This window comes from Vitis riparia, chromosome 14, assembly GCF_004353265.1.
Source record: "Vitis riparia cultivar Riparia Gloire de Montpellier isolate 1030 chromosome 14, EGFV_Vit.rip_1.0, whole genome shotgun sequence".
NCBI classification, from domain to species: domain Eukaryota; kingdom Viridiplantae; phylum Streptophyta; class Magnoliopsida; order Vitales; family Vitaceae; genus Vitis; species Vitis riparia.
Window position 1 is genome coordinate 16,932,536 of NC_048444.1, and position 15,029 is coordinate 16,947,564.

General features: G+C 33.1%; 2 protein-coding genes across 5 annotated transcripts in view; both read right to left on the reverse strand.

Annotated features, from left to right (window-relative positions):
• Positions 1-4,576, reverse strand: part of LOC117930099 (polyubiquitin-like) — a 41,979-nt gene extending 37,403 nt beyond the window's left edge. Inside the window, exon 1 of the mRNA XM_034850554.1 lies at positions 4,493-4,576. The gene's annotated coding sequence lies outside the window, so the exon portion shown is untranslated. The remainder of the gene's footprint in view (positions 1-4,492) is intronic.
• Positions 1,983-14,405, reverse strand: LOC117930102 (polyubiquitin 4). 4 transcript variants are annotated; one of them, XM_034850563.1, is made up of 3 exons: positions 14,308-14,405; positions 10,724-12,322; positions 1,983-3,354 (listed from the first exon to the last, which is right to left on the reverse strand). In XM_034850563.1, exons 2-3 carry the CDS (start codon positions 12,320-12,322, stop codon positions 2,194-2,196), a joined length of 2,760 nt encoding a protein of 919 aa, XP_034706454.1. In that variant the 5' UTR covers positions 14,308-14,405; the 3' UTR covers positions 1,983-2,193. The 4 variants fall into 4 exon arrangements, with proteins under 4 accessions (XP_034706454.1, XP_034706452.1, XP_034706451.1 ...); XM_034850561.1 differs by lacking the exons at positions 10,724-12,322; positions 14,308-14,405 and adding an exon at positions 4,493-4,582 and having other exon boundaries at positions 1,998-3,354; XM_034850560.1 differs by lacking the exon at positions 1,983-3,354 and having other exon boundaries at positions 10,409-12,325; positions 14,308-14,323.
• Between the last annotated feature and the right edge of the window lie 624 nt (positions 14,406-15,029).

The following is a 15,029-nucleotide window of genomic DNA, read 5'->3' on the forward strand; positions in this document are numbered from 1 at the left end:
CAAGATGGGCTCGCATGTGGAAGCAATAGGGACATGTTATTTAACTTTAAATGGTGGTTTTGTTTTGGAATTGCAAAGGACCTTTTATGTACCAAGTTTCTCACGAAACTTGATTTCAGTTTCTAGACTTGTACTGTTTGGATATTTCTTTCATTTTTCAGAAACATCTTTCAGTTTGATTTATAAATTTGATTGTGTTGGCAATGGTATTTTGTCTGATGGTCTTTATTGCATATTCTTACAAAATGATACCACTCATAATTCATTACATGTCCAAACTGGCATTAAAAGATGTGTTGTAAATGAGGATTCCTCTACATTGTGGCACCGGAGATTAGGTCATATCTCCATCGATAGAATCAAAAGGTTGGTGAATGATGGGGTACTTAGTACTCTAGATTTTACTGACTTTGAGACTTGTGTGGATTGCATTAGGGGAAAGCAGACCAACAAGTCAAAGAGAGGTGCTACTAGGAGTTTCGCCATAAATCTCATGTTGGACCAAAGCATTATCAAAACATTTTTTTTTGTTTTGTTTATCACCTCGGAAGTAAGGTTCAAAATAACTCTCAAATTGTAAAACTAACCACTTCCTCTAATTTTATCGAGAAACGAGGATATTGGAATATTTTACCCCTCTATTTTTTTATACCAAAAACATTATTTTCTTATTTATTTTATTCATTCTATTCATTTCATCTTATGAAACATAATTATTTTTTGTTCGTTTTTTAGATGCTTATTAAAATTAAATTTTATTTATTATAAATTTAACAAAGATTAATTTCATGTCAGTTTAACTAGTCCTTGTTTTCAATTTAGATATTTATCTAAAATTTTATTTATTACAAACTTAACAAAGATTAATTTTATGTCGCTTGAAGTGCAGGAGAGTTAAGTTTGGCTTATAAAAAACTTAACTAGAGTTAAGTTTTCAAAGTTTGATTTATAAACACTTAACTAGTGTTAAATTAGAACTATAACGCGAACTATACAATAGTTAAGTTTCATCTACAAGTAATTTAACTAGAGTTAGGTTTTTGATTTTATATACAAAGAACTTGATTATAATGTTATAAACTCTTAACAGTTAAATTTTACTTTTTTGAAAAGAGAAAACTTAACTAGAGTTAAGTTTCCATTTTATCAAAAAAAGAAAGAAAAAAAAACTTAATTAAGATTAAGTTCTTAATTAGAATATTCACCCCAACAAAAAAACTACTGAAAATCCCAATAAAATATAACTGCAAAAAACTTAATCAAGATCCCACTATGAAAAACTACAACCAAAATCCCATCACAAAAAAACCATAATCAAAATCCCAATAGAAAACATTTTAAAAAAAAACCCACCAATAAAATTGCAAAAAAAAAAAAAAAAAAAAAAAAAAAAAAAAAATGAAACAGAAAAAAAAAAACCCTCAACAAAAAACAACTCCAAAAATCACAACAAAAAAAACCACCACAAAAATAATCACAGAAAACCCTAACCAAACATTTAAAAAAAAAAAAAAAAAAAAAAAAAGATGCAAGATCTTTGCAATAGAAAACAACTACAAAAAATCTCAACAAAAAACAATTCAAAAATCTCCAAAAAAAAACTCCTATAAAAACAATAGCAAAAAACCCTAACCAAAGATAAAAAAATAAAAAATAAATAAAGGATCTTGAAGGAAGAAAGATGAGAAAGTTGTGCTGATCTTTATCTGTTCATCTTTATCATGGATTTGAATTTCATTGAAAAATTTAGAGCATGATGAGAACTTGGAAAATTCATTGAAAAAATGGGAGGGAAATGACTCCGGAATCAGAGGAATAATTTGAGGAAATGAAGAAAGGTAATATTGTCCAAAATGGATCATTTTTGTAAAGAATAAAGAAAGAATGTCAATTTTCCCAATTTGAGAAGTAATTGGAAACTTTTAGCCAAATATCTCATAAAACAATCATCGCTAGAAGAATCAATGCTTCAATTTGCCCAATTTCAAATTCTAATCAACCATCAAATATATTATAGTCCTATCATTAGAAGGCATAAATTTCTAATCAAGCATACCAGAGAAACAAGTAGTTTAGGTACTAATGTCATTCACTCTTTATTTCAAGCAGAAGCAAGAAGCAACTGCATCATACCACATACTATAACATCAAACATATCCCAAAAGACAGACAGGAACGACCATAACCAGCCATTCAGAACCCAGACGTGCCAGACCCCCCACGAAGACGAAGAACCAAGTGAAGAGTAGACTCCTTCTGAATGTTGTAATCAGCAAGAGTCCGACCATCCTCCAACTGCTTCCCTGCAAAGATGAGCCTCTGCTGATCTGGAGGGATCCCTTCCTTGTCCTGAATTTTTGCCTTCACATTATCTATGGTGTCTGAGCTCTCCACCTCTAGTGTAATCGTCTTTCCCGTCAGGGTCTTCACAAATATCTGCATTCCTCCACGAAGGCGAAGAACCAGGTGAAGGGTGGATTCCTTTTGAATGTTGTAATCAGCCAGAGTCCTTCCATCCTCAAGCTGTTTACCAGCAAAGATGAGCCTCTGCTGATCGGGGGGGATACCCTCCTTGTCCTGGATCTTTGCCTTCACATTGTCGATTGTGTCAGAGCTCTCCACTTCAAGAGTGATGGTCTTTCCGGTCAGTGTCTTCACAAATATTTGCATTCCACCTCTCAGGCGAAGAACAAGGTGGAGTGTGGACTCCTTCTGAATGTTATAATCTGCCAAAGTCCTGCCATCCTCAAGCTGCTTTCCAGCAAAAATCAACCTTTGCTGGTCTGGGGGGATTCCTTCCTTGTCTTGGATTTTTGCCTTTACATTGTCGATTGTATCAGAGCTTTCCACCTCAAGCGTGATGGTCTTTCCAGTTAGTGTCTTTACAAATATTTGCATTCCACCCCTCAAGCGAAGGACCAGGTGCAGTGTGGACTCCTTCTGAATGTTATAATCTGCCAACGTCCTGCCATCCTCAAGCTGCTTTCCAGCAAAAATCAACCTTTGCTGGTCAGGGGGGATTCCTTCCTTGTCTTGGATTTTCGCCTTTACATTGTCAACTGTATCTGAGCTCTCAACTTCAAGGGTGATGGTCTTTCCGGTGAGTGTCTTAACAAATATTTGCATTCCACCTCTCAAACGAAGGACGAGGTGGAGTGTGGACTCTTTCTGAATGTTATAATCTGCCAAAGTCCTGCCATCCTCAAGCTGCTTTCCAGCAAAAATCAACCTTTGCTGGTCAGGGGGGATACCTTCCTTGTCTTGGATTTTCGCCTTAACATTGTCAATGGTATCAGAACTTTCCACTTCAAGGGTTATAGTCTTCCCAGTAAGGGTTTTAACAAAGATCTGCATCTGTTATGTTACAATAGGAAAGTGGGTTAGCGATAACATCCTATAGACACAGAAATTTCAACAGGATGTCATGCCACATGAAAATGTGATGAGCTAAGCTAAAACAACAGAATGATAAAACTGCAAGGGTTCTTTACTAAATAATCTCAAAATGGGTTTTATACTTGGAATTGAGTCCTAAATCAAACTGCAAAGAACAATACCATTTTGGAAATGATGTTAAAATAAATATATGCACGAGGATAAGTCCAAAGTAGATTTAAGTGCAGTAAAACAAGGGGGGAATTATAAAATAGTAGCTTAGTTGGTGCAGGTGCAGAAACAGACTCCTACTCTACTTTCTGTTCTACTCAAGTACAAAGTGGATTTGAGACCAGGGTCCAAGGGGTGTAAAAAAGAGGAGATAATAAGAAGCATCCTGTAAACATTAGAAGATGTTGTCACTAATCAAGTCTCAAACAAAGATAGGAATACTTCTTTGGGGTAAGAATCTATCCACCAAAAATGGGGAGAAAAGAAAAATAAACCAAAAAAAAAAAAAAATAGAAGAAGAAAAGAAAAGAAAAACACCCAAGTGCCATAATTCCAATTTAATGTATATTTTCTAAAAATAATAATAATAACCCAAGTATTATGATTTTTCATTTCATGCAGTGGATAATCTGCCAAACCCCCTTGCAAATGGATTTTGTTCTTGGGTCTTTAGCTTCAGAAACAATGTCCCCAAAAAGAAACAAATAGTGTCTTTTCGAATCTACATCTATATTTGTAAATGGAAGCATAACGATTTTAATATTGGCAAAACAAAACCCTAAAATTAACAAAGCCCTTTTCAGTTAGGGTTAAAGCAATATCATCATACAATAAGACCAAGATCAATACGTTCAAAACAAACATTCGAATAACATGCTGATTAACTTGGAATTCAAATCGCGAGGATTCCAAACATCTCCATGGTAAAGGGGTTCGATTTGGAATTCAAAATCTTGACTTTGTTCCAGGTAATTACAGATACAATTCATACCAAAAAGCAACCAAACAAACACAGATTCACACAAAACTCATAAGATCTATAAAGAATAGATCTTAAATTGAAAGAATAAAAAGAAAAATAAAAGAAATGGAAAAGAAAACAAACCTTGAAAGGGAAAAGGGAACGGTTGGGGAAAAGGGAATGGTCGATGAACAAGCACAGGAACTAAGACTGCTTTTCAGGGAGACCGCAGAGAGGCTTGAAAGATTGAGATGAGAGGGGAGCGTTGAAATATTTAAAATTTATAGTTGTAGAGGTGGGTAGGTTTGGCCTCGGGAGAAAGTCGTTCTTGACGTGCATAGACTATTATTCTACACGTGTTCCCCAAGCCAAAATTTCCTTGCCTTCTCATTCATTCATGTAATTTCTAGAATCTTCGACTTGTGCCTTCCTTTCAAACATGAGTTTGATTTTATTAAGTATGATATAATTAAAATTAGTAAAAAATTTATATATTTTTATTATTTAAATTTTATATAAAAAATAAATAAAATAAACTTAAAGCATTATATAAAAATAGTTTATTAATTTAAAAAAATATATTTTCTCTTTCTTTTCTTTTGTAATTCTTTTTCTCGTAATTTTTCAATAACCAAACCTAACTTAACATAAAATTTTGTATAAAAAAAATACAAAGGGATTATTTGTTTTTTCTATAATTAAAATTTTATTATTTGTTTTTTCAATAGTTTATTTTTTTACTCTTTTTTTTGTTCTCCTTTCAATCCTTTTGTTTATTATAAAAATATAAATAGTATTATCGATTTTAAAATTTTTAGAATTTATTTTTTATAGATGTAAATTATTATTAATTGATTTTTTTTATTACGATTGTCATTTTCAACGCATAAGAATTTATTTATGAAAAGATAATTGTAAATTCATGTGTTTGAAAATATATTTAATATTTTAATTAAATTCTTAATTAATATTTGCAGGACTCTTTAATATTAAAAAATTCATATATTTAATAAAGATATTAGAATAATTGACTTAATTTATTTTTTCTAAATTATCATTTTTATATAATACATGCATTTGAAAAATATCTATTTTCTAGCTATATGATATTTTAATTGGATTAAAAATTAATATTTGTCAAAAAAAAAAACAATATTAAAAAACTAAAAAGTCAAGATGATCAAGAGCACATATAACATAAAATTATTCATTCTTTTTCAATAAGCTTTTTTCTTATTAAATAATAACAAAACCTTCATGATTACATTAACTATAACTAAAATCACACGTAATCTATTAAAATATCTTTAAAAATGAGAAAATATCATCATAACAATGAGAAAAAAAAAAAAAAAAACTAAATCATTTATGTTTGATTTTAATGGCGACTTCATTTAAAGAGTTTTCAATGTGAAAAGTTATGATTCACACTTTACTATTATATTAAAGTTATAACCATCAAATTATAAATAAGTAAATATATTTGTTCATGTATTACATTAAGTTAACAATTTTGTGTGATTATTGCATTGAATCCCATTTGATTTTAAAACACTTTAGATATAATTTAAATTTGAGGTAGATATACATTGAATGTATTAAAGCATGTGAAATGGCTAATTAAATTTTAAAGAATTGGAATTTCAAAGAAAATACGGGAGAATGGAGCAACACCCATAAAAATATACATGAACATTCAAACATGCATCATGTAAGATATGTTCAGACAGGTCGATGGAATGTCCAAATGACCTCATGGGGGTTTAGGGGTGCTTTTGAGCTTACTACCATTTCGGGAATATGAAAAAGTTATCTTTGAAATAATCTCATGATCTTCACATAAGGTATTGGAAAGGTTTGATTCATATTCTCCTCCTTTATATGTTCTAGTCTCTTGATTTTTTTACTTAGCCAGGTCTCAACTTTTATGTTTAGATTATGAAAGTTTCTCTAGTTTCATCTTTATTCCTCAAAATATGTGTTTTTATGTATCTTAAATAATCATCTATAGAGGTTATGTAAAATAATTTGTCACCTCTATCATCATATTTTTTTAATTACCTAATTCATTATGAATAAGACTTGAAGAGTTTTCTTTGTCATTTTACTAATTTGCAAGTTTGCATGGTGTTTTTAGATTCTACACAACTTTCACACTTTCCAAAATTTTGTAATGATATTTTATGTATCAACTCAATACCTACCACTTTCTATATGTAAGAATAATTCATATTTATCGTGCGATAAGTCACATGAGCTAATAATATAAGCAAAAGAACTAGAAGTATTATCATTTATAATTTTAAAAATGTTTCACATGAATAAGCCCTTATTATGATAGCTTTTCTCACAAGACATTATTTATTGTGAGAATAATTTTATCAAAGTCATATATGATCTTAACCCTTACATTCCTAAGCAAACATATGGATACTAAATTCCACCAAACGTTTGACATATGAAGGATGTTATTGAGAGCAAATACTTTATTGGAAGTTATCTTGAGAAGCACTTTTCCTTTGTGAATCATAGTGTAGGAAGTAAATGCACTCCTATTGCCATATATATGCCTAAGATCATGTTCATCCTAAAAGAAACCACTATAGCTATCATATGAGTCTTGACCAAATTTGCCTTAGTTTTTTATTCCTCATTCCTCTTTCTATGTCTACATTGTGTTGCATGGTACCCAGACTTTTCACAAAGAAAGCAATTTCCTTTTTTCTTAAATTAAACTTTGTGGGACTTGTTCACAAAATTAAGGTTAGATTTATTCTTTCAAGGGGTATTGTTGCTATTATTTCTTTTATTATTTTTTTGACTTATCTTTTACTAGATTAGTCTCGAAAGTTCATTGGCTTTCTCAACCTTGTTTAGGTTTTTGCTTTGTTCTTTAATTCTAATATGGATTATCGTGTCCTCTAGAGATATTAGGTCCTTCTTCTACTTCATGATTTGCACCAAGAATTGTTATTTTCACAAGAATAGTTAACTTATTGTCAAGTTGTTTCTTGTGCAAATCATGACCTTTAATCACCTATTTAAGTCATTTAGACTACTTGGTAATTTAAGGTGTTTTTATGGTGTTTTTAGTGGTTTTCAATGAAAGGATAACAAGGGATGCCTAATTGATAATGGAGGATAACCAAAGATTTTCAAAAGCAAAAAAACTAAAAAATCTAAATCTTGTGCACACTAGGGTAGCAATGTGCACTACGACCAAGAGTAGTATTTGACAAATAGGTAGTGCACACTCTAGAGAGTGCACATTTTGGTTAAAATCAAAAAAACCAAACCATGTGTCCCACTTCCCCTAGGGTGGGACATACCCACTGACTTGATCATGGGAAAGGCACACCCTTTCAAGAGTGTGACATACCCATTGCCTTACCTATGGGCATATCACACCCCTTAAGGGTGTGACATGCCCATCACTACCCCTTTCTTGGATGCCTCCTCACCTATTGTTTAAGCCATTTTTTAAGTCATATGATCATTCTGGATTATGGATGATGCTACCACTTGCCCTAGACTCCTAAGGTTTTTCCTGTATAAATACTAACTTTTGAGGAATATAAGAGGGACTTTTTGACAAAAAAATTTATAGAGAGAAAAGGAGGCTCTTAGAGGTTTTTACTTCTTTTATGAAGTTTATATTTTTATTTTTAGTTAGTGGTTTTCACGGATTGTAAAACTTGGAGATCCATCAATGAAGGATTTTGAAGAAGTTATTCTTGGCTACATTCTTTAACTAGGGGAAGGCCCCTTTGACGTAAACTCTACAGGTATAATGTTTTAACTTTTTTTGTCTTTAACATTTGTGTTTTGATATATATATATATATGACATCTTTATTTACTTGATTATTTTTTTTTTTTTTGAATGCTTGTTGATACCTTAAATACTCTATGGGAATTATCCTCTTAGATTTGTTGCTTTCTTGAAACATCAAATACTTAAGATTTGTTGTATTCTTAAAATATCAGATGCTTAGGGTTTAAATCCCCTTTGATTTGTTGTATTCAACAACATTTTTAATCTTATATTGAGAAATAAAAGAGAGTTTTTCATAAATAAATAATGAGAAAGTATGAATTGACCATAACATGTTTGATAAAATGTCTCAAAGTCAAATCTTCCAATTGGGTTCACCATGATTGGGGATTCATTTGTGTTTTTCAATAGGTATTAGATCCCAGGGTGACCATCAAGGGCACCTCTCACCTAGTAATTCATCTCTTTATAGGTTGAGACATGCTCACTCCAAAAGCCTAATATGACATATTTAAACTAACACATTACTAGATTAGGGTTCTAAAAATTCAAGGGATGATTCATCTCCATACTTTCACAAATCTAAAACATCAAATGAAAAGCCTAGTTCCACACTAGCCACTACAAGAAGCCACCTAGCATCTAATGGGGAAGTAATGCATAATCTTACTATTTATAAAAGTACAATGGGTTCACTACAATACATGAATCATATACAATCCGACAAAGCTTACATTGTGAACAAATTAAGTTAATACTTATAATAATCAACTTTTTCGCACTAACATGCAATGGAATCAATAATCAGGTACTTGAAAGGTTAATTGCTCAAGGGTCACATATCCAACCAAATAAAAGATTGGGATTAATTGGCTTCACATACTGACCAAGCTTATTGTATTGATGATAGGTCTATTGCAAGTTAATGTGTTTATTATGGTGATTTTTTAGTTTTTTGGTCTTCCAAAAATAGCATGTAGTGGTTAGATCAAGCATTGAATTAGACTACAAAGCCCTTACATAAGTTACTACCGAGATAACTTGGATATAGCTTTTTCCTCAAGAACCATACCTTTGTACCTAGTCATTTGGTGTGATAATCAAAGTGCAAGTTCTTTAGTAGCTAACCTAGTTTTTCATGCTCAAATAGAACATGTTGAGTCAGACATCCATTTTATGAGAGATTAGATTTTAGAGAGAACCTTGGATATTTGCTTTGTACTATCTTGTGACCAAATGGATTATAAATTAACCGAAGTTGGAGCTTTAGCACGCCACCATCTTCTCACAAACTTAGTGTGGTTAATTACACCACCCTCAAGTTTGAGGGTGTGTGTGGGGTGTTTAGGAGGGTGCACGCTCCTCTCACATGCTCAGCTCCCTTAGGTCTCACTAGCAAATTCTATAGCAACATTGACATTCTCTAGTTTTATGTTATAATCAATCTCCTTTGTCCAATTCTTTAAAAAAATTTATGCACGTACGTCAATCTTAGATTGGTTTTCCATGATGAAATTCCTTATTTATGAGTGAATTACTCACCTCCAATGATGAAATTCCTTACATATGTATGAATTTCTTCACCTCCAAGGTAGGGTATCTTTTACTATTGACAAAAAGATTGTGATTTTTCAAGTAGGATGGATCAATGGATCAATGGCCTAGAAAATGGGGATTGATATCTATCATGGATATAACAAATTTAATGAAATATATTGTCAAATAATTTTTTTTTAAATATTATTATTGTTTTGAAAAAATAAAGGTCATTCTAATAAGAGGGGGGTGATATTTAATCAAACGTCCCAAAGAAAAATTAGCATTTAAATGCTGCAAACCAGGAAGAAAAGCACACAAGGGGATATCAAATACACATAAATTTAGTAATTCAAAGCCAGAAAAACAGTTCCATACCACTAGTCCTTTTGGATGACAACCTCGCAAATCCCAAAGCCACCTATTCTTCATCCTTCAAGGTTGGTAAAGCCCACTAATGACCATGGAAGCAAGAGATGAATTTATGAGTTATTAAGGACGTACATATTCTACTGCTCCTCTCTTCTCCCATCATATTTGGTCTTAGAACGAATAGCCAGCTGTGAGTTCAAAAACTAATGACTTTCTTGATGCAATTGTAAGTCTGGAGATCTCAGTCTCAAACTGAATAAATAAACACAAGACATTTCCTGCATATTCAACTCCCAACAGCATCACCATGCCCCAACCTTTATATCTATAAATTTATGCTTCATATAAACTTCAACAGAGAACCATGACCAGCCCAAGTAGAAGCAAAATACTGCAACCCATCATTACTTATTTAGAATATGACACATTTCAAATATTTACTTATAAAGAAAACTCGAATCCATTAGTAACAGATATGTTCTAAAGATACTTATAAAGCAAACCAAATCCATATACAAATTATAAAGTAAATCGAAGTCCAAATCCACATATTGTTTACCACTGAACATCAATGCATAAACCAACGCCAAACATTGCAAGGGACCCTACCATTCCACAATGCACAAGACAGAATAAATACTGCTCCAGATACCTCCCCAACAAACCAGCTATCCCTCACCATCTGCAACCAACATCACCACCACGGAGTCGAAGAACAAGATGAAGTGTAGATTCCTTCTGAATATTGTAATCTGCCAAGGTCCGCCCATCCTCTAGCTGCTTTCCAGCAAATATGAGCCTCTGCTGATCTGGAGGGATACCCTCCTTGTCTTGAATCTTTGCCTTCACATTATCTATGGTGTCAGAGCTCTCCACCTCTAGTGTGATAGTTTTACCTGTGAGGGTCTTCACAAATATCTGCATACCTCCACGAAGGCGAAGAACAAGGTGCAACGTGGATTCTTTCTGTATGTTGTAGTCAGCCAAAGTGCGGCCATCCTCAAGCTGTTTTCCAGCAAAGATCAGCCTCTGTTGGTCAGGAGGAATGCCTTCCTTGTCCTGGATTTTCGCCTTGACATTGTCAATTGTGTCTGAGCTCTCAACTTCAAGAGTGATTGTTTTACCAGTTAAGGTCTTCACAAAAATCTGCATACCCCCACGTAGGCGGAGAACAAGGTGAAGGGTTGATTCCTTCTGTATATTGTAGTCAGCCAAAGTTCGACCATCTTCTAGCTGCTTACCAGCAAAGATTAGCCTCTGCTGGTCGGGTGGAATACCTTCCTTGTCCTGGATTTTTGCTTTCACATTGTCGATAGTGTCTGAACTCTCAACTTCAAGGGTAATAGTTTTACCAGTAAGGGTCTTCACAAAAATTTGCATGCCACCTCTCAAACGGAGAACCAAGTGAAGGGTAGACTCCTTCTGGATGTTGTAGTCCGCCAATGTCCGACCATCTTCCAGCTGTTTACCAGCAAATATGAGCCTCTGCTGGTCTGGGGGAATACCCTCCTTGTCCTGGATTTTAGCTTTCACATTATCGATGGTGTCTGAACTCTCAACTTCAAGGGTAATAGTTTTTCCAGTGAGGGTCTTCACAAAAATTTGCATGCCGCCTCTTAAACGGAGAACCAAGTGAAGGGTGGACTCTTTCTGGATGTTATAATCAGCCAATGTCCGGCCATCCTCGAGCTGCTTACCAGCAAATATAAGCCTCTGCTGGTCTGGGGGAATACCCTCCTTGTCCTGGATTTTCGCTTTGACATTATCAATGGTGTCTGAGCTCTCAACTTCAAGGGTGATAGTTTTTCCAGTGAGGGTCTTCACAAAAATTTGCATGCCACCTCTCAGACGGAGAACCAAGTGAAGGGTGGACTCCTTCTGGATGTTATAATCAGCCAATGTCCGGCCATCCTCCAGCTGCTTACCAGCAAAGATAAGCCTCTGCTGGTCTGGAGGAATACCCTCCTTGTCCTGGATCTTTGCCTTCACGTTGTCAATCGTATCTGAACTCTCAACTTCAAGTGTGATGGTCTTCCCGGTTAGTGTTTTGACAAATATTTGCATTCCTCCTCTCAAACGAAGTACAAGGTGTAGGGTGGACTCTTTTTGAATGTTATAATCAGCCAAAGTCCTACCATCCTCAAGCTGCTTTCCAGCAAAAATCAACCTTTGCTGGTCAGGGGGGATACCCTCCTTGTCTTGGATTTTTGCCTTAACATTGTCAATGGTATCAGAACTCTCAACTTCAAGAGTTATGGTTTTTCCAGTAAGGGTCTTAACAAAGATCTGCATCTGCTATGCAACAACAAAGATAAGCCTAATTAGCTATATTATCCTCTTAGGGAACCGATATAAACTGAAAGAACAGAAACACAATTAAGCATCTACACCCAATTTTCAGCCCATGAGGGAATTTTCCCCATAGTAAGAAGACAAAGTGTGAAAACCAGAAAGGGAACCGAAATATCATACCATAACCATGCGTGAAAGAAACATAAGCTCGGTGAAATAAGGTAGAAGTTCATATTTGTAAATATTGCATTGAAGCATTGCAATGTTCAAGATTTATCCATAACCACACAATGAAGCATTGGTGAAATAATGAGTTGTGATATAACACTTCTATTATGCTTTCTATCATCAACGCAAAAAGAGTAGAAATAATTCTCATAACCTCCAACTCTTAATACTCTCTTCTTTGACAGGTAAATAAGTTGTGGAACAAATTTTGAGAGCAAATTTGTTCTCAAAATAACTCTTAATACTCTCTTGTTAATCTTAATTTTGGGAGCAAACTGTGGAATTGATGAGAAGCAAGTTTACCATATCAATTAGGCATACATGATTTACATTATTGTTATAATATGATTATGCTTGGCGATATAGATGTTCTTAACATAACTTGTTCCCTAAAAACAGTGGAATGCTCTTCAAATCTCCAGGAAATACCAATTCTTTTGTTGCAAATAAAAAAACTGTTTGAATCTTTGTTGAACACTCTCATAAACCAGAAAATCAAGTTTAGAAGCAAAGTCAAAAAGTAATATTTTGAATTGAAAATTTTTATGTTGTAACATGAAGACCACTTCTATTAAAGTGAGTTAGAAATTTTCATTGGGTTTTAACCTCCTCTAAGATAGGATCATTACATTCAACTCTCTCTGGCTTACAACAGAACTCCATTTGTCTACTTCAACAGCATTGCTATGATTTGATATCAGCATGAGATGTAAACTTACTGATCATATATCATTTCAGCTTGCAATTAATGTCCTACCAACAAAAAGTCAGTATTTAATCACCAACTAGACATGTCCGCTTCCTAATTAGGCATTAAATCTAAATTCGCTCTTCCATTTTTTTTTCCTTAAAATTTGAAAAGAAAAAAAATGCAGTAATGTCTTCCTCACTTTAAAGAACTGTGAATTTATATAAGACATCAAGTTCAGACTTCCACAACACCCAACATAAGTTTATATAATTTTCTTCAATCAGCAATAGTTTCATGTCATCATTAGATCCTATGATAGGATGTTCAATATTTACTATTGCTGAAGATGTCTTCAAATTTTTCATTTAAACAAATATATTTAGTGGTTAGCTAGGCATCATGAATAAAGGGTTTTAGCTTTCAGTTCCAAAACGATATCTTTTTTTATAAGATACTTCAATATGGTTAACTTGATCCCAAACCTATGAGAACAAAGCCAAACAGATCGCTTGCATGTTCAACACAAAGCACTTTATATCCCTTAAAAAGATGAAGCCTTTTACATAGAGAGGAACACCCAAACACAAAAATCTGGTATTTTTCAAAAAAAAAAAAATCCAACTAAGAATTCGTTAAAAACCTATTAATCTATCAGCACAAAAACCATTAGAAATATCCCAAAACTGCAAAATCAAACAAACAACAATGAAAAAAAAGGAAGGATAAATCAAAAGAACTCCAATCATATTGTTGGTGTAAAGATCTAATTATACCAGAACTGAATTGCACAATTGGAAATGTCAAAACCAGGAGTAAACGATTTTATGTTCATGAAGAATCAGATCATGATTTTGAACAAATTACCACATAATACCCTAATAAATCCAACGAGAACATACAAAATCCGAAACACAAACAAGAATTACAATCAACTAAAATCCCTATCCAAAACCCTAACCAATAATCAAAAATAGGCCACGAGCAAAGCAGATAAACCCTACCAAAAACCCTAAAGAAGCGCAAATGAACAAACATCAATAGAACAGGACAAGAGACAAACCCTAACCTTGACGAAGGATCGAGATTATGAAGAATACAGACGCCTAATCGGAATGAGAATGAGATGAGCAGGAGAGGGTTTCGTAGTTATAAGCTTTCAAGGTAAAGTCGGTTAGACTTTGGCCAATAGTACTCCTCCACGTGTCGACGCCATCCTTGACTTGGCTGTACCCCTTCTTATTGGGAAAAAGGCTATGCTTGGCAAGTGGGTTACAATTTTTTCATTTTATTAAAAATTTGAGCTAATAAGGAAATAACATTCTGTTTGATTTCCCACTATTTTTCTATTTTCAAAAATAGAAAATAATAGTACTTTAGATTTTTTATTTTTTATTTTTTTTTGGAAATTTATCTTAAAAAGTATTAAAAACAATTTAAAGTATTAAAAATAATTTTTGATGATTTCTTTCTAAGGTAAGAGTTATTGTGAAAAATTGAAAGAGTTACCATGTAGAAGAATATATCCAAATAAAAATTGATAAGGGAAATTTACTTTGAATTTTTTTTTGAAACTTATTCAAAAGTAAATTTAACAAAAACAAAAATCACATTATTTTTATTTTTCGAGTTCCTAATCTTATTTACCCCAATGTCCTTTTCCTAGAGATACAATCCTTTTCCTAGAGATACAATTTGGATAGGTCAGCTTAACCCAACTCGATGGGGTTGGATAAATATTTTCAGGTTGAATTTAAGTTTAGTTTTTCAATTTAAATTGAATTTGAATTA